General features: G+C 40.3%; 1 protein-coding gene across 2 annotated transcripts in view; it reads right to left on the reverse strand.

Annotated features, from left to right (window-relative positions):
- TIAM2 (TIAM Rac1 associated GEF 2) overlaps positions 1-27,809 on the reverse strand; it is a 137,468-nt gene that overhangs the window by 67,800 nt on the left and 41,859 nt on the right. For both annotated transcript variants that reach the window (XM_065057328.1, XM_065057327.1), the window contains exons 2-6: positions 20,412-20,521; positions 18,181-19,383; positions 12,076-12,511; positions 7,307-7,479; positions 5,699-5,923 (exon numbers count right to left, since the gene is read on the reverse strand). In XM_065057328.1, the coding sequence (XP_064913400.1) occupies positions 5,699-5,923; positions 7,307-7,479; positions 12,076-12,511; positions 18,181-19,377 (2,031 nt within the window). In that variant the 5' untranslated portion in view covers positions 19,378-19,383; positions 20,412-20,521. The remainder of the gene's footprint in view (positions 1-5,698; positions 5,924-7,306; positions 7,480-12,075; positions 12,512-18,180; positions 19,384-20,411; positions 20,522-27,809) is intronic.

The following is a 27,809-nucleotide window of genomic DNA, read 5'->3' on the forward strand; positions in this document are numbered from 1 at the left end:
TTCATATTGTACCCATCTGGATAAATGAGTCACTCGGTTTCTGGGGACAAGGAAAAGATTTTTATTGTCCTTACTTCCTAAAGAGAACTCGAAGAAGCACTAACATCACTCTCCCAGAAATTCCATTACTTTAAAGGACACTACAGAGATACTGTCATAACTTTTAGCTCAAAGAAATGAAAAAGGGAACATAATAAAGTACAATGACGTGCAATTAGCAATACCCTTTATTCTTCAGTCTGTTTAGTGACTGGTTAAGAAAGCTTCTTGAAATAACAAGACAACAGCTTTTTTTACAATAAATGCCATCTTTCTGCTTGTTTTGGAAGGACAGAATTTTCATCATTTTTAACTAAAAGAGACAGAGGAAATCTTATTCCAAATACCACTGATAGCACAAAAGTGCACCCATGTGTACTTAATTCACATTCTTGTCAATAATCTGATCGAAATTGGCAGTCCTGCATGCATGTCTATAGCTAGGGATGTAATTAAGAAAGCCACTGAATCTTATTAGCCAGCTGCCCCTCCCCAAAAAACAGAAGACCAGCCCTTCCTGCCCAGGCTCCCTCACCAGCTTCATTGTATGAAATAATGCCACGCAACTCCAGATTCAGTAATAGTTTATTTATTTTTCATTCTTTTACAGTAAATCTTTGTGAAACAAAGATGGAAATTCACTCATCTGCAAAACGGTAATTACAGCAGTAATGAGAATGGAGATGACCTTCCTGCCTACTCACTTCACTCCTTAGTGACAGTCTGCTACCAAAAGAGAAGGATTTTGCTAATGATGTAGACAGGGACCATCCTACACTGAAGAGTGACACCTGAAAAGAAATAGTACTCCATCTCTCAGAAAGTGGGGGTCTGCTCTAGCCAGTTTAAAGATCACCCAAACTGAAGATCTGTTATAACGAGTTTAGATCATTTTTTTCTAGTTTAGGAGGACAGGGAAGAAAGAAAAGTAACTGTATATTGTGATTCACATCAAATTCGTATGCAGCAAAGCTGGCAGGTACTAGCTAAGTTTCCTGAAAATATTCTCTTTTGAGTGTTGGCATTGTGAGTTTTTATCAGAATGTCAGACAATATTTCAGTAGATGGTTTATAGAAAATGAAGACATGAAAATTGGGCTTGTAAGGGGACCTGAAAAATAAAATCCCCCCGAACTATTCCAGTCATCTTCCTACAAATGTCAGTGAAAAGACAAAGTGTCAGGTACATTTTGAACAAAAAAAGTAATGAAGTTACTCTCTGTGTAAAAAGCCGAAGACCACCACAGGGAAGAGAAAAAAGGTACTAACGGATTTTATGATTATCCAAATTAATAAGGACACTACCATACTGATCCCCTTATTTTGATTTTTACGGCAACATAGAAGCTACTTTTGGTTGGAGGACACACACGAAAACTTGCATAAAAATCGTCTCCAAATACATGTCTGTTCTTCTCATTAATCCCTCATCATTTCAGTGCCTGCAAGTAAATACCTATGTCCATAAGCCATCTGATAAGTAAATTAAGTATCATGCAAACAGAAAATATGAATCACATCAGAAACCTCTGAGCAGCTTGGAAAACATGATTATACCAATATATTAAAATTTGAAGAGAAAAACCCAGAATGCTTTGAAGAAACTATTATTCATATTATTGTTCTAAAATGAGACAACAGAATAGATTTATGTACCAAGTACATACAAAAGTACACTCAGAGCTGCGGTGCCCTCACTGTGAGGTAGATTTTCCATCCCATTAAACACAGTTCTACAGGCAGAGACAGCCTCGCTTTTGACTTAATGTGCAAAATTTTGTTAAAAGAGCTCTGAATAAATGCTAATAATCCCTTTCACTCACTTCAGTGGCAGTTAGACAGGGCTGCATATTCACAGCAAATACTGCAATTTCTCTAGCAGGTTAAACAGCTGGGAAAACTAACACCGTTTTACCTAGACACTGTGACTCCATGGGCTTTGAAATTCATCTCAGCACCAGGGTATTTTCAAACTTGCTACATTTCATCCTAAATCTCTTCAGTTTAGGGGAGAAGCTGCACCTTGGGTGAACAGCACCACCCACAATGTATTTATTGCATACAGTAATACATAGAAACAATACGTGCAGAGCTGGGATTTCCAGCCATGCCACCAGTGGCTTACTGGGACTAGCTGCTGTACCTTGCTCTTGCAGGCACTTCATCCATCTTTTCTGAACTGCCCCGCAATATCAAAAGCTACGTCAAGGGTTGCCATTTTCTCTCAAACAGCAAATATCTCTATCATTATTATGAGACCAGTAAGCCCAGATAGAGGGAATCCCTGATCAGGCCACAAGGTTGAAGACATTTCTCAACCAATTCGATAGAATCAATTCTCTAAGAGTCATTTCTTCTAGAAAAACAACAATTTCCTTGTAATTTTTTTGTTTGCACTTCTTCTGTTTAGCACTACCTTTATCAATTGTTAGCTTGAACGTTCACCAAATTTAAAAGACAGTATCAGATGAGCTTCTCCAGTCCACTTGCTGTACACCAAAAATAAACACATATGTACATTAAAATAACTAGAGCAACTTTAGAAGTCCAGATTTCCTTACTGCAACTGCATTTCAGGATATAGCAATCATGAAACAAAAAAAGGTTTTGCATGCTTGTAAAGCCCATGCAGTACAAAGTCTTCAGTGCAGAAGTATTGGTTTTAAATCAATACAGATGTGAAAGAAAATAGAAACTTGAGGCTGGGTAGTTGTTTTTCTGAGGAAGAGGAAGGAAAGGGAGAAAGGATTTAGAAATCACAGTTTCCAAGATAATTCCCCAGTGAAAATAAATGAAGACTGTGCCTCATCTTTCTACATAAAAAACCACAGTGGTCTCTCTGAAGTCAATCACACTATTTCCGCTGTCTTCTCAAAATATATCACCAGTGAAGTTTTCCAGCACAGGATATAGGGCATGCATATTAACTACAGTATTGGCAATACAATAGATTTCATCATGTAGGGATCATAACTGCCACATGATTGAAAACACCAAATTCACACAAAACCAAACCAGAATTTATATTCTCCTTTTTACTCCAAGTGGGCAAAAGACAATTAAACAATCACAGTTACTAAACAACTGAGCTACATATATGCAAACTTCTCCCTCAGGAATAATGTTTTCTCTAACTGTTAGCTTACTAAATATATTAAGAATTCCTTGTTACTAATTATATCAAGATTTTTTTTCCTTTGCAAAAGCCCATCTCTGAGACACTAAATCGAGAGATTAGGAAATCCAGTTACTTATTGACTTCTCTGTGAAGTGACTTTGCCAGCACACCCTCAGCAGTTGTAAGGAGAGATTTTATAGAGATTAAAAAGGATCAAGACTGGAGAAAAAGGTCATTATTAATTTATTGTTTGCTAACTAGTGGATGTTCGCACATGATACATCTCACTCTGTCTCACTGGTTTGCCCTCATTCAGTGTTTTGAGACATTCATAGACAGAAGATTAACAGGAATAAATCTTCTGCAGCCCTAGTGATGGATTTCAGTTCTAGCAGAACACAGGCAACTTCTTCCAGGGACTGGGCTGGAAAATAACAGCAGTTGTTCAAGGACAGAACATCTAATTAACAGATATTAAGAGAGCATCATTAATACTCTTCGGATGACTCTAAATAAACTACTAGCATCAATATCTAATAGGGAGAGCAGTAGATTAAGTTAACATACATCAGGATTTCTCCTCAGTGCATCACATGTTGCAAGCACTAGACATCTCTGGAAAACTGTATATTCTTCTAAGTCTCAAAACCTTCAGCAATAAAAAGATACTTAATGCTTTTCCTCCTCCATTCACCTCAGTAGACTCTGAACCATGAAATAAAGTGACCGGGAAATAAATTATGAACATGTGAGTACTCGGCTTATGAACATCCGCAACACAAATCCCTACACATACCTGCATACTTATTGAACTCTGCTCATGTAGCTTCAGACTGAAGTGTGCTACAGAAGCTTGACAGTGAAATTATTACCAGTCAGTCTGCCCTTTGTCAAGTTCAAACCAGTATAGTAAGAATTTTAAATACGATAAGCATCAAATTCATGAAAGTAAAAGTGCTCCACTAACCAAAGAAATGTAATTATGCTGTATTGTATCAAAGGAAATAATGGCCATAATGTGCAGACTAAAGTAATGACAGAGCAATAGCTAGTCTGACTGGAAAGATAAATAGGGGTGGGCTCTCAAATACTAGTCAACAAATTCAAATTATCAGACATCTTCTGCTAATAGCCTAATAAAATAAGAGACACAGCAACCTCAGTCCACAGACCTATTATGCTAAACTACTAGACAAGTTTAGTACACAAGAGGCCCCGGGTAGCAAAGCCTTTGCCTGAACACTAATAATATCTAATTAAAGCATTTTTTACCAGTTGCTGGCTACAACACTGGGGACATGGGAAAGATGTCAGCACCTCAAAATGTACTTCCATAAGGTAACACTGGAGTGATTCCTGGTTCACATGCTGGAAATGAGAGCAGAGTAAGGCCTGATGTCTATGCACCACCATACAAACAAGAAGGTGAGCATTTTCACTGAGGAACAGTTCTAGCTGCTCATGAGTCTGCCCAGACCTTTTATCTCACGTAAGGTACATACACACCATGAACACCAAATTGGGGGGGGGGGTGACGGGGGGTGTTCTCTTTTTTGTTTTGAAAACAAATCTTCATGGTGAATCTTCTTCAGAACTAAGCTGCTGCTTCAGCAAAGAGTCAAGCATTCCTTCCACCATAATATGAAAATGTGATCAGAATAGCACACCAGGTGTTCAGAAGCCATACTTAGAGTTGCAGAGGGAAACAGCTGATGAGTCAGATAATTTCTTGCTTCAACAAAACAAAATTAGCCCAGACACAAGTTTGGATGCAAACATTTTGTCTGCTCCGGCCACAAGCCTGTAGTACGTAAGGTCTCCAAAGCTAAGCAGAAATGGGCCTGTGCTTATACTGAGATCAAAAGTCCCAGCATGCAACCAGAAAGTGTTATAAGAAGGGCTGTTAGTGCCTCCCTTTTCACTGAACTGCTACCAGTATAATGCTCCAGTGGCTGCCAGTGGTACTCACAGCAGTGCTTTTCCACCTAGAATGAAAAACTCTGGTCTGGACTTCATGTTCTCTTTTAGACTCCTATGAGGCTTTTTAAGAAGCCCAATGGATCTCGGTCTTCTGGTCATGGATAAATTTCAACTGAAGCACATGCTGCCTCAGTCCTTTCTCTGATTTTATTTGGATAAAATACTCTTCACATCTTGTCTTAAGCTACAGAATGGCATTGCTAAGTATCTACTCTTAAATCTCTACTGCAATTCAATAATAAATTCAATTTTTCACAGAACATAGTATATATCCTGTGGTATGCCACATAACAACTAGATATTATCAATAAAACAGTGAAAATTAGTTATGTTTTTCCAGAAGAGAAAAGAGTTCATAAAAAGAGTCCAGACTGATCCTCAGCTTTGAGGAGCCTGCCTCCCGCGCTGCTTTGGATTGCTGTAGAAACCTGGCAATAATTACAACTACTGTGCCAGCTGTCCCCAAGACAATTTCTCTCAGGCCTAGAAAGCACTGACAGTCAGTGCACAAAGCAAGAAATAATGATAAATATGCTACTGTAAAAACATTGTTTCCATTACCTGATTCTCTATCGCCTTCCTGTTTTTTGGATCGCTAACAATTGAGAGCTGCAATTCTGCCATCTTTTTCATCTTGCTATCCATGTCAATCTTCTGGAAGAGACTCTTGGTTTGATTTTTCAGCAGCCTAACGGTGTCCTCTTTCCCAAGCTTCTTTGCAAAGAGAGAAGCACAGGCTGAATGTATGGCAGTAACCCAGTTTTCCAGATCCGTCTGGCTTGTCGCCTGTGAAACAAAACAGAGGAAAAAAAAATTAAAAATCAGAAGCTATAGGACATTAAGTGCTTGACAGGTTCACTGAGTTCTTCGGCGCTTTATCTTAAAATCAGTGAAATAAGGCTTGATCTTTAAAACTGTGCAAATGAAGGAACCACGACCTTCTTCCACACTCTGTTAGGACTTGTCTCCAACCTTCTGCTTCTGTTTCTTAGACCTGCAAAGTCTGAGAACTCTGGGAGGACAACAGAGCCCCACAAATCACGGTAAAGATGGGACTTCCATCCTTCATCCTTCCAATTAATTCAGGTAAAAACCAACAGGTTTCAAAGAGAAACCTCCTGCAGATGACACGGCAACAGGGATAATTTTACATGTAAGGTCTGAGGAGAGGCGTTTGCTTTTTTTTTAAAAAAAAAACAAGATAGTAGAGAGAGGATAGCAAAGTAAAGAGAGCACATCTGCACAAAGTGTCTCCAGAGATATTTACAAGTGCACCTATGAATCACCTATGCAGGCAGTTCCACATAATACTGTTCTTTATTAACATTTTCCAGTGGTGCAGTTAAGCAGCCAAGATCTTTAGATTAGTTTTAGCCTTTCTTTTTTGAACGTCTTGCTCAAGAAAACTGTCTTAGAGGCCACTAGATAGAGGGTTGGGCCTATAATTCTGTAAGGGTGGAATCTTAATAGATATGAAAAAAAAATTGAGAGTAAAGCTGATTTTTGAGAAGCTTATAACCGCTAGGTACCAAACATGTCTTGCAGATTTTTGATCTGTTCTTTTTATTTCTGAACCATAATTAACTAAGCCAAATTATGTAATATTATATACTAAGTCATATCATATGCTTAAATCAATATTGTAATAGTGTAGTGCAGTAGTGTAACTGTACTATTATTTTTAAGTCAAAGGCACAGGCATGATCAGCCTGGAGAAGAGAAGGGTTCTGAGAAGACCTTATAGCAGCCTTCTAGTACCTAAAGGAGACCTGCAAGAAAGCTGGAGAGGGACTGTTTACAAGGGCATGTAGTGATAGGACAAGGGGTAATGTCTTTAAACTGAAAGAGGGTAGATTTAGATTAGATAGAAGGAAGAAATTCTTCACCATGAGGGTGGTGAGAAACTGGAACAGGCTGCCCAGAGAAACTGTGGATGTCCCATCTCTGGCAGTGTTCCAGGCCAGGTTGGATGGGGCTTTGAGCAACCTGGTCTACTGGAAGGTGTCTTGGCCCATGGCAGAGGGCTTGGAACTAGAAGGTCCCTTCCCACCCAAACCATTCCATGATTCTATGATGTTTGTGTATCAACAACTACATATATGCATGTGCATACTCACCAACACATACTAAAATGGAAACGACTGGATAGTCACATACGCATACTGTTACCTGAAATAAGTAGACATCTCCAAAAGAATTGCTGAGACAGAATACATTTTCTTTCTTGGGATGTTCTGGAACAGACTGTACTATACTGTCTTCTGCAAAGAGAGCGTATCGAGGTAAACTGCTCTGTTCCATCGAGTTCCTTCCATAGGTCTCATAAAACAGCAGAGTACAACCTTCACAATTCACAAGGACAAAAAACATAAGGAGAAAGTAAGTTCTAGATCTCACATTTGAGTTCTTTTATATTAATGCTTTTGTGATTAAAATACCCTTCAATGACAGGGAATGTTAGTTTTGCCCCTCTTTTGAAACAGTGAAAAAAATGAAGATCTTCTAAACTGAAAAACAGGCAAAGTTAATGATGAATTTGCCAACAAAAAGTTGGGACAGATATCTAATAAAGACACAACAAACACCCATGGACTGAAGAGAAAATAAACAGGATACTTCAATATGGAAGTGTTCAAAGTCGGGCTGGATGTGGTTAGAGCAACCTGATGTAGTGAAAGTTGTCCCTGCTTACAGCAGGTGGGTTGGACTAGATGATCTTTAAAAGGTCTTTTCTGACCCACACCAATATGCAATGCTATGAATAAACTTAGGCTATTGAAATGTTAAGGCATGTAGAAAAGACTAATTCCTGCTCAGTTCAATCAGCTTTTGTGTTTCTTTATTAAATTGAACTGACTCTCTCATAACAGCCACTTAAGAAAGCTATTTGTTGAAAAGATTTGTAGAAACTTTTGTCTTCAAACAACATACTTAGTGAATAAACTTCTCAAATTTAAACTGGATTTCCTTGAATCTACTTGCACATTTTGAACTTAGACAATGAACACAATCTCAATAATTTAAAATGGTTTAAAGCGGTTGAGTTTGAGCATGTTCAGTCTCATAGATAGTACAACATGTACAGTACAAGACTTAAATCCAGAAATCAAAATTCATCCTTGATGATAATAGTGAGCATAACATGCAGAATTACTTCTGGGGGACAGCAGAAGCGACTTGATCTAAGTCCACAGCAGTATGACTACACTGCCACGTTGCCTTTGGCAGTGAAGCTGACTTAAGAAGGACCTGTCTCCTTCATCCCCACCCCCCCACCTTTCATTCCTGCTCCACATTACAATCCAGTGTCCTCTGAGATGAACGGATTTGCCTGTCCAAGGGGTCACAGACAACTGTACCACTAAATAATCTACTTTAAAACTATCCTGTCTTTCTCAATAATTTCTTAGGCTAGTTGTGCATACAGAAAATATGTAAATAAACATATTTTTCACCCCTGGGAAATGGCAGTTTAACAATAGTGAGTTTGGTGGAGTTTTTGTTTCTTTGTTTGATTTGGAAGATAAATTAATACTATATTATGTCTGGATGTTTAACCTGGAAAAACTAAGAGCAGATACTACAAATACATTTTGAAAACTGAGAATAACCTAAGCAGTTAGAAATTCTGAGGCTGGTGGTAGATTCTGCAGCAAGGCAAGCCTTCTCCAAAGGATGTGCTCAAATTCATTCAGGAATTAATTTAGAGAAGACCTATGGCTGCATTACGTAGCAAGTCAGACTAAATAATCACAGTCGTCCCTTGGGCCTAGCAATCCTGGAACATATCACTGCTGTTATCCCTATACATGTACAGTAGACTACTTGAAATTCAGCCAATACAAGGACTGAGTTATGAGGTGGAATAAACTGGTCCTCATACAGCCCAAATCTAAACTGTATGAAAAGTCAGTACAATCAGATGGATTTCATTACATTATACAGTGCCAGAGAATGTACAAGAGTTACAAGTAAAAGGGAAATATATATTAAAGGTCATCATTTGATGAGTGAAAAGTTTTTAAAGGAAGGAATCAAATAAATAGAAATGCCTCTACACTACTTAAGTTCACCTTTTTCTATTACTGTCCAGAGTGTCTGGCAGAATATTCAGAGTATGAACAAATCCTATAGGGTTGGTCCTATCCTTTCCCCTTAACAGCCCTCACTTGATTTTCTTTATGACACAGAAACACTTGGAGATTTCTGCAGCTTGAAAAGAAGTATATGGTTTGTTACACTCTGCATATCAGGCATGGCACTTCTGTCATAATTCCAACATAAAAGGGCAAACTAAACCAACAACAGCAAGGCCCCTCTTGTATTCAACAGCGGCAGGACTGTGCAACCACTTCCACTTCTGCATTTTAGGGAAGTGCAAAGTAAGTTCTATTTTAAACTGCCATATTTCCCCATGTGTTATCAAAAGGTAACTAAAGATACATCATTTTTTATCCTGCCAATTTATATGTACACAAAAATTTTTGAAGAGTATGAGTGTGCGTTTAAGTGTATGGCACCCCAGGTAAACCTTCAGGTCAAGCCAAGTGATGCCTGGTAGTAGCTAGTTTCATAAACTCTGACAGACCCACTGGGAGTGATTATCATCCAAGTATTTTAATCAAAACTTGAACTGAAGGTGAAGGACAATGGGAAAGCAATTTCCCCCATTAGAATAAAGTAATTAGATGGGACAGATGGAAAAGAGAGTTCCTCTTGCTAAAGGGTTACTATTCAAGCTCAGGTCTTAGCAGCCCTGAAAGTAGAGCAGAGGCCTCAGGACATGTATACTTTGAAGTCTGGCAGGTAACCAGATGGTTATAAGCCTTGTGCGTGTTTATAAACAAACACATCACAAAAGAGTACAAAGAAACAAGTTGTTCTCTATTGGCATATGGGGGTATTTTAAGTCATATTTTAAAACACCTTGGCTATTTAAACTTCAAGAACAAAATAAATACAGTTTTATTCAAAACCCTGTATAAGGAGAACCAAAACAAGTGCCTTGATCTTGAGATAGCATATTATGAAAACAGAACTACGCCTTGATATCCAGACGGGCAAGTTTATTTTGGCATTGGAAGTCTCCACAGGACAATAAAGGTATGAGGATCAAGGAAATGAGGAATGTATATTTACAACAGCTAACAAAGTGGAAGAGATTTTGCACCATGAATGCAGCTATACCACCCATCCAAATTAAAATGAATTGTATCTAATACTGCTTATAATGTTAGAAGTTAATAAAGCCTTTTATAAATAATTTTACTATTCCTTTTTTATAACTGCGGAAATTCAGGTAGCAAGAAGGGATGTGACTCGTTCAAGGTCACCAACTAGCCAATTTTATAGCAAAAAACTGAACACAAAGAACCTAAAGTCCTTCCCAGAGCTTCATTACCCCAGAAATACATGAACTAATGGTATATAATGTAGCTCAGCTTAGAGTTTCGATAGGATTGTTTAGAAACTACTTGAATTGCAAAAGAGGCAGATCAAACTTATATTCATATTCCATAATGCAAATACATGCAATAAGAGGGTGGCATTCAGATATTGTTTTTCCCTTTGCATACACTTCTTCTAAGCATGAATCATGCTATCTAATGATCAGGGTAAGTGATTTAAACTGTTAAGACTGCCTACATTTTGATCCCTTGATAACAGGTCTGTGAATTATTAGGCAGAATTGCTACATTCTTGTGAGTATGCTTCTTTTACATCAGCATTATCAAGGACAGCACTCCCAGCACTTGGTGTTTGCCATTCATTTTTCTTTAGGTCTACACCCATGTAAAATTCTGAAAAGGGCAACCTGTGGGAAAGTTGTTATTTTCTCTCCTCCAGCCCCAGATATGCTAGGAAATTATTAAGTTTGATCATTTCCTTACTCATTAACTTAGCATTATATTTACTGAAAGGCATATCCTTTGGAAGTAATTAAAATTCAAAATGAGCTCACCCACTAAATTCCTCTTCCTCTCCACAATAGATGTTATTTTACTTCTTACACTTCCTGACACTGGTACACTTCTTGCGGCACACCTACCTGCTCGATTACTCTGACCCATCAACATGCAGCATGAGCACCGCAACCACACCGCACCCCACAAGCAACAGCAGCCCCTTCTGTTAATCAGCGGATTGCCTTCCCATGGGACTGTTTCCCAGCAGGAGCAGCTGGGGGAGATAGGAAGGTGGGCACGTCGAAAGCCAGAAGAGGTTGGTATTGCAGGGAGTGGGCGAGGTGAAAGACCAGCCAGGGAAAGGAGGGAGACTGGCGAGTCCTGGAGGTGGTGTGCAGCAGCTAAGCCTTGGACAATGCAGGCCTTCCCCAGCTGCTGCTGCTTCAGTCTCCTCTGCCCTGAATTGCACACTTGTCTGTGTAAATGCTCTAGCACTGGAATTTCACCTCTTTGTTATGTTGCCACCTGAAACACTGGAAACAAACTGAACATTTTAACATTAACTTATCTCAGCTTTAAGTAAAACTCATAGCAGAGCCCAAGGAACTGCATGCCTGTGACAAGGAACTGGACACCAAGGACTTATCCTGATTCTTAAACTTTGACTCCCTCCAAGACAGAGGTGTAACTTTTGTATTTTTTTTAGTTTTGGTTCAATTTGGTCTTTGACCTCCAAACATCCAAAAGTATCTTCTAAACCCCAGATTCTGCCTCAGTACAGAAACTGGGAAGTCAGTTAAGACAATTCCCACTACAGTACAAAACACATGGCTACACATGTAATACCAAATGAAGTCGACTTAGTGGGCTGCTTGGGCACACGCTCCACTTTAAGCAAGCGGGTAGACTGCTTAGACATTAATTTCTGATGCCCTTGAACCTGCTAACAGAAACCAGCAGGCATGAAAAGTTGCTAAGACACAAAAGAAACAACTGCTGTTGCCAAGCCAAAGGAGCAATGTGATGGTTTACCTTTCAGTGTGACCCAGTAGTGCTTCCACTTTCGCCGTGTGACCAGCTCCAGCTTCTTCTCCTTCTGTAGGGTCACCAGAGGCTTGAAGAACAGCCACCCTGCCTTGCGCACCACTCCTTGCTCTTTCTCATACAATAAATCCAACTGCTCCAAGGAGCTGAGAGACTCGCCACTGGAGTCCTCAGTTTCTGACGAGGTCTCAGTGTTCTCCAGGTTCGTCCTGCTCATCTCCAGCTCCCGCATGAAGTTTTCGTAAATGTTCTGCCTTAGGGCATCACTGCTGACTGCATTTGTGGACTCACTTCTCTGGGACAGGACATGGCTGGAGCCGGGTGACCACAGCAAAGTGGAGACCTGCGACGGTGCCAGCGTGTCTGTAGTGAAATTGTCCATTCTGCTGTCAAAATATTCACTCCCATCTTTACACTTTGGCTCCTGCAGAGAAAAGGGAATTGCCAGTGATCAGCAATGAAAAGACACACTTCATTTGGCATGTAAATTTGTTTCATGTTTAGCCACAGCCAGTTCTTTCATCAATGGCCACCTCTTTTCACCATTACATCACAAGCTTTGTGTCAGCAGCCACTGACACCATCTATGCCAGAACTCAGGGTTTTCTCAGGAGAACCCCATTAAATCCTAACCACTAAGTCTGCGAGCTCTGGTAACTCAGAAATCTGTGAGTAATATCCAAATTTGCTAGCAACTACTGGGACTTCTACTGGCTGTGAAACCTGATGGACTCCAGGAGACAACCACATCCTCCAGCTGAAACCCAGGCACCACCACTTACATGACTGTTTGAGTACAAGCAGGAAGAGGGTCACAACAAGTTTCTTTATTATTAGTGTTTTCAATACTCTGGTGACACTCCATTTGTGCGAGGCAGCTACATTTAACTTCAGCTCAGCCAGGCTGATTTTACCTCCACTTCCTATTTGTCTTATAAACTTTGCTTAATCAACACAAAAAAAGGTCAAAAGTTGAGAATATTTTAAGCTTGTTAGTATTGACCAATTGACAAAAATCAAATCTAACAGAAGATGTGTTTTTAAAAAAGAAAAGACGTGTTTGCTGACTGGCACAAATCAAGTCTCCAGACTGCAGAGGTGTGTATTTCCTGACTTGCTGAAAACCTCATGGGAGCTTGAATATCTCATCAAGCACTGAAGGGCCTCTCTCCTAATTGCATTGTTCAACTTCATCCCTTGTATTGAGAGGACTGGCCAATCTTATTTGAAATACTCAGGCCTGATGGTACCTCACATATTACTTCAACTTTGCCTTGTGATATGGATGCTAACCTAAGCCTACTTCTTGCTACTGCTTGTCGATGTGGGACTTTGTAACATTGGGCCTTTTCTTTCTTGATTTCCCAGTAATGTGCTCACTGCTTCCAACTCTCCCAGGCTCCAGTGATGGGCAGGGATTTTTATAGTATATCAGAAAGAGACCTCTGAATTAACCTCACTATTAGGAACCATGCCATCCATCGTTAAAAGCCATTTATTACCTTCCCAACTTAAGTGTTACTGACGGTATTTAGAAGTAACCGGGATTTAAGAGCATACAACATGAAACCTGCTGCCTTTTGCAGTAAAGAAAATTTGAGAGTGTTGCTTGAAAAGTATGAGGAAAGAGAAGACTATAAACAATCCAAGAAGCAAAGCTATTACCCTCAGTAATAATAAAGCCATTATACTTTCCTTTCAAGTTTAGACTGTCTCTCTAGAAGCATTTATTTGCTCACAGACTTCTGTACACGAATAAAGTAAATAAATCTTGGTCTCCTGTGAGCTGGTCTCACCAGCAGCTTTGAAAGCAACTACTTTTTTGTTCCTTTGCTTCCTTCTTGATGCTCTTCAAATCTGTAGTGGAAAAGTTGTGCCATGTTTTGATAGCATTATGATCTCCAGTGGGCAGCCAAGAGCAACAGTGGGATCGCACACCCTCCCGAGCATCACCAGACAAGCCACTTCTCAAGCAGCAGGACACTGCCGGTCATGGCCTCACAAAAGCCAGCATCAACTTAAACCCATGTTCTCTTACAGGATGTTGAAGTTCAAGTCTGGATTTTCAGATTACTCTATCTGGTGTCAAGTTCTCCCGGTAATGGAGAACCTTCTTCAAATCTTATTGCAGAGTGTTAATCAGCGTTCTCTGAGAGTAACTCCCTAAACATTAACAGTTTTGCTTTTTATTTGGTAAAGGGAGGGAAAGGAGGTGGGGGGTGAAAATTGTGCATGTAATGTGTTTATTCCCACAAAGCAACCGCACAACATGGATCACACAATGTGTTGGCCATCTGCAGTTCAGTGGGAAACGGGAAGCTTTTCTCCACCCTCTTTTTAATTGTTGTAACTGGATGCACACGATAAAATTCTGCATTTTAATTGTTTGACTATTCTCCAGAAACTGCCAATGTCCCCTAGAAAACATTAACATACAGTTTATTAAGAATATGTATTTCTTTTGGTGCCAAAGCACTGATAAGAAAAGGAACAAGACATAGACATAAGGTGTCTGCTGTGAAGAGACACTACTGGAACAACAAGCATTAATGAAAAGAGTGGGATATAACCCGTTCATGCAGAGCCACTAACCACATCCTATGTTTTCTCTACACACACAGAAAGGGTAGAAATGAGGAAATATCTGAATAGAGTAAATGGACACAGGATCTAAAATGAATATATACACTTCACCATGACAACATAACTTGCATTTTATTTTATTTTAAAGAACACAACTGGCAGAGTCCTGCAGTCTCTGCTGGTCCTCAGGGAGACTGGCACTGTAGCCGTGTCTGGTCACCACTGAAAAGTTCTGACCCAAATTGCTGCTGCTGGGGTTTTCTTTGTCAGGCATCTATCTGCATGTTTTTTCTCTGTTGCATCCAGCAATGACAGAAAACTACCACTATTTCTACTCAGCTGCCTTCAAGGAGATCTCTCCATGTCTCAGATATACCCTGGAAAAGCTATAGATAATGCAAAAGATAAAGTGGCTAATTAAGGTACCAGTTAGACAAAGTGACGCATGTAATAATTAGCTCTAAAGAACAGTGCAGGAAACAATGCAGCCTGCTAAATTTATTAGGACCCAAGCTGAAAGTGGAATCTAGTACCAGTTTTCAAACCAAATAAAGATGTTATCTCAATGTATTTTTCTTTTACTTTATCTTTACACCACACACAGGCTGACTGCGCAACAAGCCTGTCTATATTCTATCCACACATCTCACATATATACACCCCATATACCTTTCTGCTCACACATAGTATACTGTGATACAGCATCTCCCCAACGCCATTTCAGTGAGGATTAAACTAAATCAGGACATGCCATGCAGTAGAGTACCAGTGATGCGTTAAGGGAACACATTAGGACACCCTCGTGCCATAACAGCTGACTTCAAGTTTTCATGCAAGACCATTATTAGAAAGACCCACTCAGTTCCAGGATATATCAAATCAGGTATCAGGTCAAGTCAGACATAAGGAAATATCCAAGACACTGGACAGGCCACAATCCAGGGGTTCTCTGGAATATCCCATAGCCAAATCTGTTTATGGATTATTTAAAACAGGTGCAGAGGAAGGGTGCCAGAACACAAAGGAAACAGGCTTCCAGTCTTAAGGCAGGAGACCAAAGGGAGTCTGCATAGCCCCACAAATGTGGGCTGAGAAAAGATATCACTTCTCCCTTTAAATAAATCGTAACAGATTAAATAATAGGGGAGGATAACTAGTGCAACAGACAATACTGGCAGGAGAACAAAATGGCTGAGACTACATTTACTCTGCAAGTCAGCAAGCATCAAAGTAACAGGATCTGGAAACAGTCTTCAAGATGTGGAAAAGCCCACCTGATTTTAAGCCGCAATTTGTTCACAAAGAAGGTTAAACTCCACTGCCTTTCTAGTGGCTTCAGTATTCCAAAACTATGCCCCCTGGTCCTGTATCCCTGTGAAGCAGGAGGCTTAGTTGACTTGTTTCTATTGGGGTAGCTGGGGTGACCAAACCCCCCAGCCAACACCAGTGCTCAGGCCTACATACAGGGAAATATTCCAGCTTTCACCTACATTCAGCCCAAGTGACTCACAATCAGTTATTACTAATAAAATGAAGAAGGGACATATTGTTCAGAGCAAAGCATGGAGGCTTTAATCACTGTGATGAACAGTCCTACAAACAGGGACTAACCATCTGACAGATCATAACCACGCATGGTGCTTCTGCATTTTTAAGCCAAAGGACACATAATTGTTACCAAACTACAACATAGAAATGGTAGGATACTCAAAGTGTGCAAGGCACAAAGGAGTTGACCAAGCCTCACAAAGAAGGCAAAAATCATAAAGCATTCACTACTCCTCTCACCATTCCTGTCTCTGGATACTTGTCTGATAAAAATTAATGACTAACTATTTCCTACGCTTTTTTTCTAAGAAATCTCCATTTTTTAAGCGAGGTCTGATTTCCTTCTACCAGAATCAGATTCAAGCTTAATTCAATCTCTCTGGCCAAATTTCCTTGCTGTGTCTGAAGCCAGCTCACTGCACAGTGAATTCAAAACAGCTATGAATCGTGCACCACAAATACCATTCTGAAAATGTCATAACTAAGTAATACATGGCAAAGGTCTGGGATGCAGAGATCATATGTAAAGCTTGGCTATAAAATCCAGAAAAGCTATGGATGTTGAAACTGGTGAAGAATCCTGGCACAAGGCACTGAGGCTCTTCACTGATTCCACTTTTTCTGCCTTCTCTTTCACAGCTGAGTAAGAAGGTAAAAAGACAGCATCTGATAAAATGCATGAGACACCAACTCACAAAAGAAGTGATCCAAATGAATAGCTTTCATTTTCATTTCCCCAGCTCTGTAGCCCTTACCTAGGATTTATGCTGGCAAATCTTACGCTGACATCACTTCTGAGCCTAAGCATCAGTCAAGAGTTCTATGCGGCAACAACAGATGCCTATTAAGCACGATACCTGTCTGAATTTCCAACATGGGAGACAGGGTTTGCTCTACATACGACAGAAAACCTGTATTATGGGGTTCCCTTCACTTGCTACTCAATTCTGAAGGGGTCAGCACCCCAACATTGCTGAAAATGAGCAGATCATTCATTTAGGGAAGCAGTGTGACTGTTTCTGTATGAGGGGCTCCAGGTAAGATTTAAAAAAAAAAATTAAAAAAAAAAAAAAAATCCAAACCCAAATCAGTCTCTGCCCTCCATCTCAGCTTGCGAACTCATGCACAGAAGTCCAAGCACATTCTAATATTTAAAGAGCTGATTCTGAGGCCCACAGCTAAAAATGAGAATTTAATTCCTGACCACAGGCAACCTAAATTCCTATTAATGGGAAGAGCCTTGAATTCTTCTCAAGAAATATTCTTTTCCTCCTTCTCGCCCTTCTCCCATCTCCTTCTATCCATCACCATCTCCTGGCAAGCCAGATGGCAATTCAAGCTTTTCCATCTGGTGACCTAAGCTGGCATACAAGAAGGAGGAGGGTGATGCATGTAATGCCTTCAGAGGAGATGGAAGCAGAATCAGCAGCTCTGGTCAATACTCCACAGTTGCTTGCCTTGCTAGGGACGGACCAACAGTGAAACCAAAGTGAGCAATGAAGCCAATAATAGATAGGGAATACCTGCAAAGATATTCATAACATCCTTCTACTACTGCTCCTTCCACACTCTTCAGATATGCTGATCTTAGTGTATATATGATATCTAGGTTGTATTGTCATAGTTGAAATAAGGAGAAGGCTTAAAAACTTCAAGTCACTTTGTGAGTAATGGAATTATTTCAAACTGTAATTCTCTAAGAGATTAGGCTACAAAGATTGGAGTTAGCTACGGTGACAAAAACGAAGGGAAAATTTGCACACATGAACATATATATATATATATATTTTTTTTTTTTTGCTGTTGACATTTCAGACACCTCCAGGCATGCAATACTTCTCAGAATTCCAGAAATTAGCAAGTAATTGTCCTGCAAGAAAGACAAACTTAACACAGTCGCTACAGTTATAAGAGGAATCTACAAACCATCTTTCAGGCACTTAGGCTGGGATTAGTTCATACCTGCAGCTTCCTTTTCTTCCTTGAGAGACTTCCTGTCCAGTCACTGATGCGTCGCATTCGGTTTTTTAATGTATCCTTCTTGGATGCATCCTCGCTGAGGGGCTTGGACTTTCTGCATGGGAGTGTGTAGGAGGAGTAATGTGCAGGACTTCCCTGCTCTACCCTGGAGGGAACATCAATGTCTGAGGCAAATGAGACACGGTTGCTCAGGCTACCATGAGTGTCAATATACTCATCAGACAGCCTGATCCCAGGTGGAGGGGTGCTTTCCAAATTTGTATCCTTATAGAGATCTCGGAGCGAGGAAAGAGATGAACTTTGGTTGAAGGACTTCTTGTTGTCACTTGCTGGGAAACTGGCATGAATGCTTGTATCTGGAGTGCTCCTGGTCAAATATGGACCATCCAATTCATTGATATCCACAGCATTTCCCCAGAGGGAGTCATACCACGAAGACTCAGAGCTGAGGGAGCTTCCTTTACTAGATCGAAGCCTTGAATCAGTAGGTGACAGACGATGGCTTGCAGAACAGTCTGCGCTGGAGTTTCTCCTGACATCGAGCAGGTTATTCGGCTTAGATTCCAAGGTAGGCGAATACCTCAGCAGCTGGACCGGTCCACTGGACTCCTCAGTCGGTACCTTGCTGTTGCTGCTGTTGTGGAATTCAACCCTCAAGCAACCATCCAGCTTCCCCAGTGTCTTAATGAGAACTTTTGGACTCCTCCTGTCCTCTGAAGGGGAGGTTGATGTAAGACTCTCATTCTTTCCATAGCAATTTAAAATGTGTCCATTGCATTCTCGGGATGCAGCGTGATTACTTCCAGCTTGAAGACCAATATAGTGGAAACCGTTCTCAGGCAAAAACACTGTGTTATTTCCTCGGCAGTAGTCCCCTGAGGTGTTTGTCCTGTGTTTGGCATGGGCATTGTTTTTAGAGACCTTCACCACAGTGTCACCAAGTCTAGATGAATAAGGCTGACTACTCTTGAAGTGTGAAAGGCAGCTTCTGGCAAGGGACCTCGATTTGTAGTTTGAGCCGCTACTGGTATGTCCCCATCCATGCATGGAGCAAGACTTTTCATCTTTAGCATGAATGCTGCGAATTTTCAGAGAGCAAGGCTTCTGCTTGGCACCAGCTGTAGCAGCAGCATGATTTTTTGATCCCTGAAGGCTGTATTGGCTTTCTGAATTCCCCATTTTTCACTAAATTAAGAAGAGTTTCATTAGAAACAATGGCTAGAAGACAGAGTGAAAAGTAACAGACCGTTTTTACCCTCTATACAGGAAAGTGCCTTTTTAAAAAAATGATATGAAACAATTGTTTCCAAAAAAACTCATTAAATAGCCATTTACAACACTAAATTCACAACTGAACTTATTTTAGGGGCAGGCTAGGAAAGCCTATTCTCTGCATAGCTTATTAGCCCTCAGTTATAAAGCTGGAATCTAACTCCATTGAAATCATGTCAACACCTTTCTCCACCCACACCCTTGGCAACATCCTTTTCTTATAACTTACAAAATCTCTGGCTCCCAAGAACAATGGCATAATGAAAGGGAGACAGCAAGATAATCATAACGTAGATGTAAAATGAACTGTACTTTCAGACAAATCCCTTCTGCCAGGAGACAAGTCCACTGCAGTTTCAGCTTGACTGGTTTCTGTGCAACCAAGTGTTGCTTCAAAAAACTGTTCAACAAACCCTAACTTTGTGTTTAAATGGAGTCAATCCAGGAGAAAGGAAAAAAAAAAAAAAACAAAAAAAAAAAACAACCCACAAAAAAAAAAAAAAACACAAAAAACTTGGTTAGTGAATAGCCTCATCTTCCATTACAGCGCAAAACTGCATTATGTTCATTCCGAATGGCACAGTTCGATAGTTCACTTAGTAAAATGCTTTGGACCCACACAAAGTGTACCCCAAAGTAAAAAAAAAAAAAAAAAAAAAAATCACTCTGTTTTTTTTTTTTGTTACTTGGAGTGAATCTCCACTGTTTGTAATTTACAGAAACAACATCAAAGCACTTTTTCAATCAGCACTATGCATCTTTGCACATCAGATCTCAGACTATCACTCAGGAGACTTCACTGCAGCCTCATTAAAATTTTGTCAAATCAAGCCATTGTGAAAACAGAATCTTATCTTCTAGAGTGTGTATATATTTTAACATCTCTACTTCTAGCCCTTAGCATTTCAGATGGAAAGCGTAGTATAAAACAAAGAGCATACCTGCAGGATCACTCTTAATCACGGCCACAGTTAGCAGTCAGCAATCTCTGCATTGTCTTCATGGCCAGCTGCTACTTGCCAAAACCAGGATGGAGTTGTGCACAGCCTTCCTAGAAAACGCCAAAAAGACAACAAAAGGCTCTCAGTCAAATAGAACTTACACTTTACTGCAGCTGTAAGCAAAATGAGTGCCAAAAGCAAGCAGGCAGAAGATAGAAATGGAGAAGAGAGGTGTAATTAAGGGGATTCCTGGGCTTTGGACATACATTTTTATAAACATACACAACTGACATTGAATTAATACAATTAAGTCACTGTTTGGGTAAGCATTTTCTAATTCTGTCCTTCTCCCCACTCATTGACAAGTTAGGGCAAACTTTGAGCTCCCTCCAGTTTACTTTTTGGAAGACCAATTACAGACGGCAGGATTGTGCAGTGATCCATTACAGTTTGGACCGAATGATCAGAGCAACGTCCTACACCATCTGCATATCCTTCCCCACATCTGGATTTCAACTATGACTCTTGCAGCCCAAGGCCACGCCACAATTCACTCCACCACCCACCCAGCAACCTCTCTCTTCAGGTGTGATCTGAAGTTAATCTGCCAGTGAAACAAGAAAAAGGGAGCACCAGGCACTGCACCCACTCAAGGTAATATGACCCAAGTTCTTCCTGATCATCTGAACGTATCAGCTCTTCACTCGGCACTCTAAACAAAAGAACAGGGATTGAAACACTCAACAGAAGCTATACAAGATCTTAGGCTCAGTTTTAGAACAAATGTTTTAACTAGAAAACATTCTTAATACACTACCCAGCAAAAATATTCTTTTCTGTATAAATTCAGTAGCTACTGTTCATGATTTTCCATTGAATAACTATCCAATTTGAACATGCAGAGTTTTGCTCTTTTGACTCATTTTACTGTATAAGAACCTTAAAGATACTGAAAGTAGTTCACCGGTAACCTAGGTACTTTGCTAATCTTGCCAAAAACAAAGGTAAAGGTTGCAAACTAGAACTAAAAGTAGTCTGAACAGCAAGCCTAGAAAAAAGGTTAGCAAATAAATTACTTAACAAGACATATATCCTTTTGAATGATGCCAGAGATGCTATAGACCTATAAACACAAATTCATGGCTGTTATTGCAAAAGATTTGATAAAACAGAAAACTCACAGACATTTCATCTCACCCTCCACAAAACAAAAACAACAACAACAACAAATCTGTTTAACTTGCTTATTGTCTCTAACAACTTGAAGATTGTTATTTAGGACACCCTTGCCTTGCAGGTTTGATTTACCTGTGCTGCTAAGTACACCCATTTATGTAAACAGTTTTAAAAACATCATATGCAACAAGAATTGAACAAAAGACTTTCAATTCAGATGACAACACACAAACTTCCTAAACTCCAAGCTGCTGAACAAACTGCAACCCCCCAGCAAAACCGCCCTCCTCGATCCAGGAGGCACAGACCACAAACAAGCAATGAGTTTACATTCAGAATTCTTCATCTGGGAGCAGAAACTACATTCAACAAGGGGGCTTTGAAGGGCTTATATCTATTCATAAGGGAACACTGAACACAATTTGTCTAAAGAAACAGGCAAAAAGACCATCTGGTCTCCATAGCGATTGTGCAATGGTTAGGTAATCCTTTTAACAGAGTGGGTAGTGAGCAAGCTGCTGTCATGAACCTCAGAAGATAGACATTCAATTCGTCAAGGTTTGAGCTGCTGCTACCAGGGTCCATTGTACATGTCTGATCTAATACACAGGCCACATAATGGGTGAATGAATAAATTTATCTCGGGCTACGATGTCTACAAAACAGTGTCTCACTCTGTGCAGGAATCAGTCAGCAGTACAACAGAACAGTCAATAAATCCCATAGAAATAGCCCCGAGGGATTTTTCTCAGCACCCCAGCCATCCAGAAAGCTACGGCAGGCTAAACATTCACTCATGCTGTGATAACCAACCAGGGCATCTGCGAGGCTGCACAAAGACCATCACCCTGAAAATCAGCTGCAATGCCTTTCTCTTGCTCACACTTGTGTGGAGAGATTTTCTTTCTGCTAATTATGCTGCCTGGGGAGCGGAGCAAGTCAGCTTGCGCCCAAAGGCAGCGTGACACCGGGGCAGGGGGGTGGCCATGGACAAACTCTGGTTTTGCTCACTCCAAACACTTACGCATTTTATACTGTTTGAGCTGTGGAAGCACTGGAAATTACAGTGCAGGGGACAGGATTCAACTTCCCCTATGTTTCTCACAGCAACTTGCTACCACAGAAGACAACATGCTTTTCTCTCTTCCTGTGCAGGATGAATACTTCTTGTGAGCAAATGCAGCTTCTATGAATATTTTCTGCAATTATAATCAGTATAGTTAGAAAGCAGCTCACTGTGCCTGAAGATGACTATTAAGAGTTTATTTGCTTTCAATTATACCCACATTCCCTAAAAAAAGAAGTTTTTAATCTTGGCCATGGTTCCCCTTGACACATTTGAAAAACACAGCTATGCAAACATACTAATCTGGGAACCCCACCATCCCCACCACACCCAATAATTAACACAAATCATAACCCCAGAGCTAAAAATGTATTTCCCCACCTTTAGGCTTCTCCACATAGAGCTTCCCCTAGACTTTTTTTGGCTCTGAGAAACAAACACACGAGCTCAGGAGCCATTCCAGAGAAGAGCCTGCTACCTATATTCACTCATTAATACCATCACAGCTAGACTGCTTTATAAATCCTAGAGGGGAAAATGCCTTTCTTAAGATTAAGGTGAATGCACATACAAGCAGAGCTCTACAATTGTGTGGGTGCTTCCTCCCTGGTCTTAAACTCTAAAAGCAAAGGTTTACGAAACTTGACTTGCTAACCATATTCCAAGCAAAACTGAACAATAACAATATCCTGGTACTAGGTTTGCTTATGAGATACAACAAGGATGTTTTATATTATGAATTAGTGGGTGATCTGAGTCACAGGTGACAGGCTTCCATGCTGGTTTCATCTGCTACAAAGGTAGCATAAACCAAACTTCGCTACTGCTGGCCATTGGCTTCCAGTACAGTCATACTACCCAGGCTGAGATTCTTGAACACTACAGGTCAGGAAACAGCAAGTGTCACACCAACAGGAGGTGAGCACAAAGCTGTAAATAGACTGAGTGATATGCAACCACAGTCAGCATCAGACAGTGGCCACATACCTATTATTGGTTGCATCTTCCTAGGGAGGTTCAGCAGATTCTCCTGACTGGGAGTGACAATCTCACCACCCAGAATGTGGTAAGAGCTCAGCTAACATAAACCCTAGCAATGTTAAGCTTTAGCCTGGATCAAGAAGTTACCATCATAAGACATGAACATATGCACCAAAGCTATCTCCCAGATGTATTTTGATGCCTTTATTCCTCTGGATGGCTGTTGACAACAAACCTTCACTGGTAGATGTTAAGTGACCCACAAACCATTCGACCCCTGCTGAAGCTTCCCTGAAAATCTAAAATCTACTGATGAGGTAAAGGGAACTTGATTTTCACTTCAGCAAACATGTCATCAGTAAAAAAAAAAAAAAATAAAAAAAAAAAAATTGGTCTAGATAAGGATAACATCATCCCATCAAATTAACACCACTAAGTGAAGACTCATTAAGAAATAAGGGAACTCATGAGAGTCTTCAGACCTTCAGAGTTACCAGGAATAATAACTGTTCCTGAACAGCGGAAGAGCTTAAATTTAAAATCTTCTGTCTATGAGAAGAAAAAGACTTTTAAAAGAAGAGCTAGAGTAAGAGCTAAAAATTACGTAAGACCTGGAACAAGTTGCCTCATCCCTAATGAATAAGAGCCTGAAATTTTCAGTTCTTTACAATGACACACCAGTCTTTACAATGACACACAATGACTTTTTCAGCAGGCCTTTCTTTAAGGAAAGGACAAAAATTATTCAAGAAAGAAATAAGATAACAGAATGTTTTATTCCTATTTGTAACTTCACAACTTTGTCACAACTTCTTAAGACTTTCTTCCTCAACAGGTGAACTGTTACCTGCACCAGTGCGGTACCTTTTGAGAGGGCATCAGACCAGCTCTCTAGCAGCTGCCTCTGGACACAGACACAGCCATTCACATGGATATAAATGTCTGCCAAAGAAAGGCAGAGCTTCAAATCAACTTTACAGTGATTGACAGACATACTTGCATAATAATTCTTTATATGGAAAGGGGAGAGTATGTCCCATGAACTCACGAGTAACGAAGCAGGAGGAGAGACATGGTTTAGAGGTGGACTTGACAGTATTGGGTTAAGAGCTGGACTCAATGATCTCAAAGGTCTTTTCCAACCAAAACGATTCCACGATTCTGTTTTCTGCTGTCTTTGGAAACCCTGTTTTAACAAGGGCAGGTAAGACCCCCCAGCTGCAGAGCAGGACTGTGCCAGCCACCTCTGCCTGTGCAGGGTGGAGAGGTACAGGGGGAGCAGGGGTGAGGAGAAAAGCCAGGGCCTGGGTCTGTACACCGGCAGCTGCTCTGAGTGTGTGCTTCATATACGCATCACTGGAGACTGTCATCAGGATTAGTGGAGCTGGGATAATGGAGAATCTGAAAGTATTTCAAAGCAATAAAAAATGAAACAGAAGCTCTCCTCATACGTATGAAATGACCAACTTATTTTCTTTTAATGGCAGATCTAGTTGGAAAAGTGCAGGCTTTGATGTACACCAAACATGTTAGCGGTTTTTTACATCATGAAAAGCTGCTTCTTTTTTTAAAAAAAATTTTTTTAATTGACTGAGCAATTCTTATTTTTCTTTCAAACTACTTTTACATTCTCTTTCAACTAAAGGTTAAAACATGATCCATTTTAAATGGCTTATAAGGTCTTAGAAATTGTATATAAATATCTTTCTGATACTAATATGTTCATAAATTACGTAAAGAATCAACATGCTCAGTGAATTCTTACAGGTCTGAAGTTTTAATTAACTTCTAATCTACTTTGGTTTTTTATATGAAAGTAATGCAGAATGCCAGAATGTGAACCTGCCCTCCCCTTCCTGTATGGCTGTATATAGATGAATATGTGAAATAAATTCATGAGGGAGGCAGGTTAACACAACATGGTAGCTGGATTAAATGCGGAGTTTCTTACTGGAAACAATTTACTGTATTTTTTAGAGCTACACACTTTGGCCACATGCTTCCACAAATCAGAAGCAGATTTCTTATTCCTGCAATCTCAATCACATTCCTATTACAAAAATATACCATAATAATTATACCATGGTATTCTTGGCAGGATATTTTGTATTATATACCACTCTATTCAAAGAATGAATAACCAAAACACCACAAGTATGTCCTCCTTTTTTAAAAAATAGAACTATCTTGCCTTAAAAATCCAATTGGAAGCCAGAATTCCTCAATCACTCATTAATCTCCTTAGAGTTATAGCCTCCTCTATTAGAAACTGTTTGGTAGCTCACAGATTAAAATCAATAGTTTTTCTCATTAAATATAAATCATCATTATGACACCAGACACATTGTTGCATGCTGTGAATCATATCTACATTGCATATAGACTTCTAATTTCACAATTTAAGCAAGAAGGGGACAATTTCTTTTTCTGGTTCCTTCTCCTAAACTAACATTAAGCCCAAGAGGTCTACACTGCACCACAGGCATCTCGCATCAGAATTATACATCCCATACCTGGGACATGATTCCTTCTTTTATTCAACCAATACTTCTGGGTCCAAGACATTGGCAGCTTAATTAAATTATGCTTTATAGCTTTCAAGTTGGTTTAATATGGAAGGTTGAGTCAAGCCTGAAGATCCTTATCGTATTACACCGGTGCTGATACAATCTAAATCTCTAGGGACTTATTTTTCTTTGGCAGGAAAAACAAATTTCACCGTTCGTAAATGTTATTGAATTTATACACAATGGCTAAAGTGCACATCCATTTAAATAAAAGCCATTAAGTTTGTTAAAAAAAACCAGGAATGCCAACTCACATCTTGGCTTAATGCAGTAGCTGCAGTAGTTAGAGAGTTGATATGTCAAAGGGTTTATTTCCTGCCCGTGAAGGGGAAATGAACTCAGTGATCTGAAAGGTCTTTTATTCTCCACCTACTCTGGTTGTAAGCATACTGGCAGGTCTAGACACAGATTAACACATTGTTTTCAAGGCATTTCAAGACCTGGAGCCTCAAGCAGGGAGGATGGTGTACCTGAAAGGAGTGGAGATGCTCCAAACAGGGGAGCTTGAGCTCCAGTCTCACTGCCTGCCCTGGGCTGTGGAGTAACAACACTTCAGAGACTGAGCTCAGGTTTGCAGACTTCCTGCCTGAGCTTAGACAAACTCCTGAAGAGGTCTCTGCTTCAGCCCTTCTTACTAGCGACAACAACAGGAGGTGAGACTGGGGCTTTCTGGCCAAACTGAGATTCTTAAATCCCCACCAGGAACATGTGCCCTTCTCCTCTTTTGTCTGTTTCAGTAGTAACCAGCTCATGCTATCAAATACAACCATAGTCAACATGCAGCTACAGGGATATTCTCTCACACATACCCACCCAAAACTGTAGTTGCCAAAATACCAGCTTTGGAGAGAGCAGGAGAAAGGTTATTTTTGGACTAGGACCCCCGGTTTACGCCAACCATACCCTGACCAGCCCCGTAGACCCTACCAAAAGGAGAAAGCAAACCACAGCAAGGATGAGCAATCCCAGGCAGGAACGTTAACCCATTCTGCCCCCAAAGACCCTTTTTGATGTAACACCTTCTAAGTCTATTAGACCAACTCTTAACCCTTGACACCAGAGAAAACCTTCCAGTAGCAACTGGTAGGACAGCATGCTTCAGGCTGAGGGACAGGGCCTGGGATGGCTGCATTACTCCCTGCCTGCCACCTCTTACACAGCCCGCTGCACAAGCAGGAGGTGGAAACCACACTACATTTGGCGTAGTCTTTTCTACTTCTCAGTTTACACATTCATAAACACCTGAGGGTGTCGATTCCAAAGTAAATGCTTTCCCACCTTCAGCCGTGGGACTTCCTGAAGAGGACAGAAGATCTGGGAGTTAGACACCAAAAGTAAATTTGAGACACAATCCCTTGGAAAATTAAAAGCAGATCTTGATTCTTGCATGCCAACAGCCCTAAAGCAGTAATACAGCTTAGGGCCTCCCTTCTTGTACCCCTGTAGAACCAGCATGTTACTCATACACTAGAAGAATAAAAAAAGTACACTGAGGATTACATTTCCCCACTAAAACACTTGCTTTTAGCTTCACAGCTACAGAGTGCCCTATTCAGAGAGTCCTCTCTTCCATGGTACGTGGATACCCCTTCCCCGTTGAAGTGACCA

Source organism: Columba livia, chromosome 3, assembly GCF_036013475.1.
Source record: "Columba livia isolate bColLiv1 breed racing homer chromosome 3, bColLiv1.pat.W.v2, whole genome shotgun sequence".
NCBI classification, from domain to species: domain Eukaryota; kingdom Metazoa; phylum Chordata; class Aves; order Columbiformes; family Columbidae; genus Columba; species Columba livia.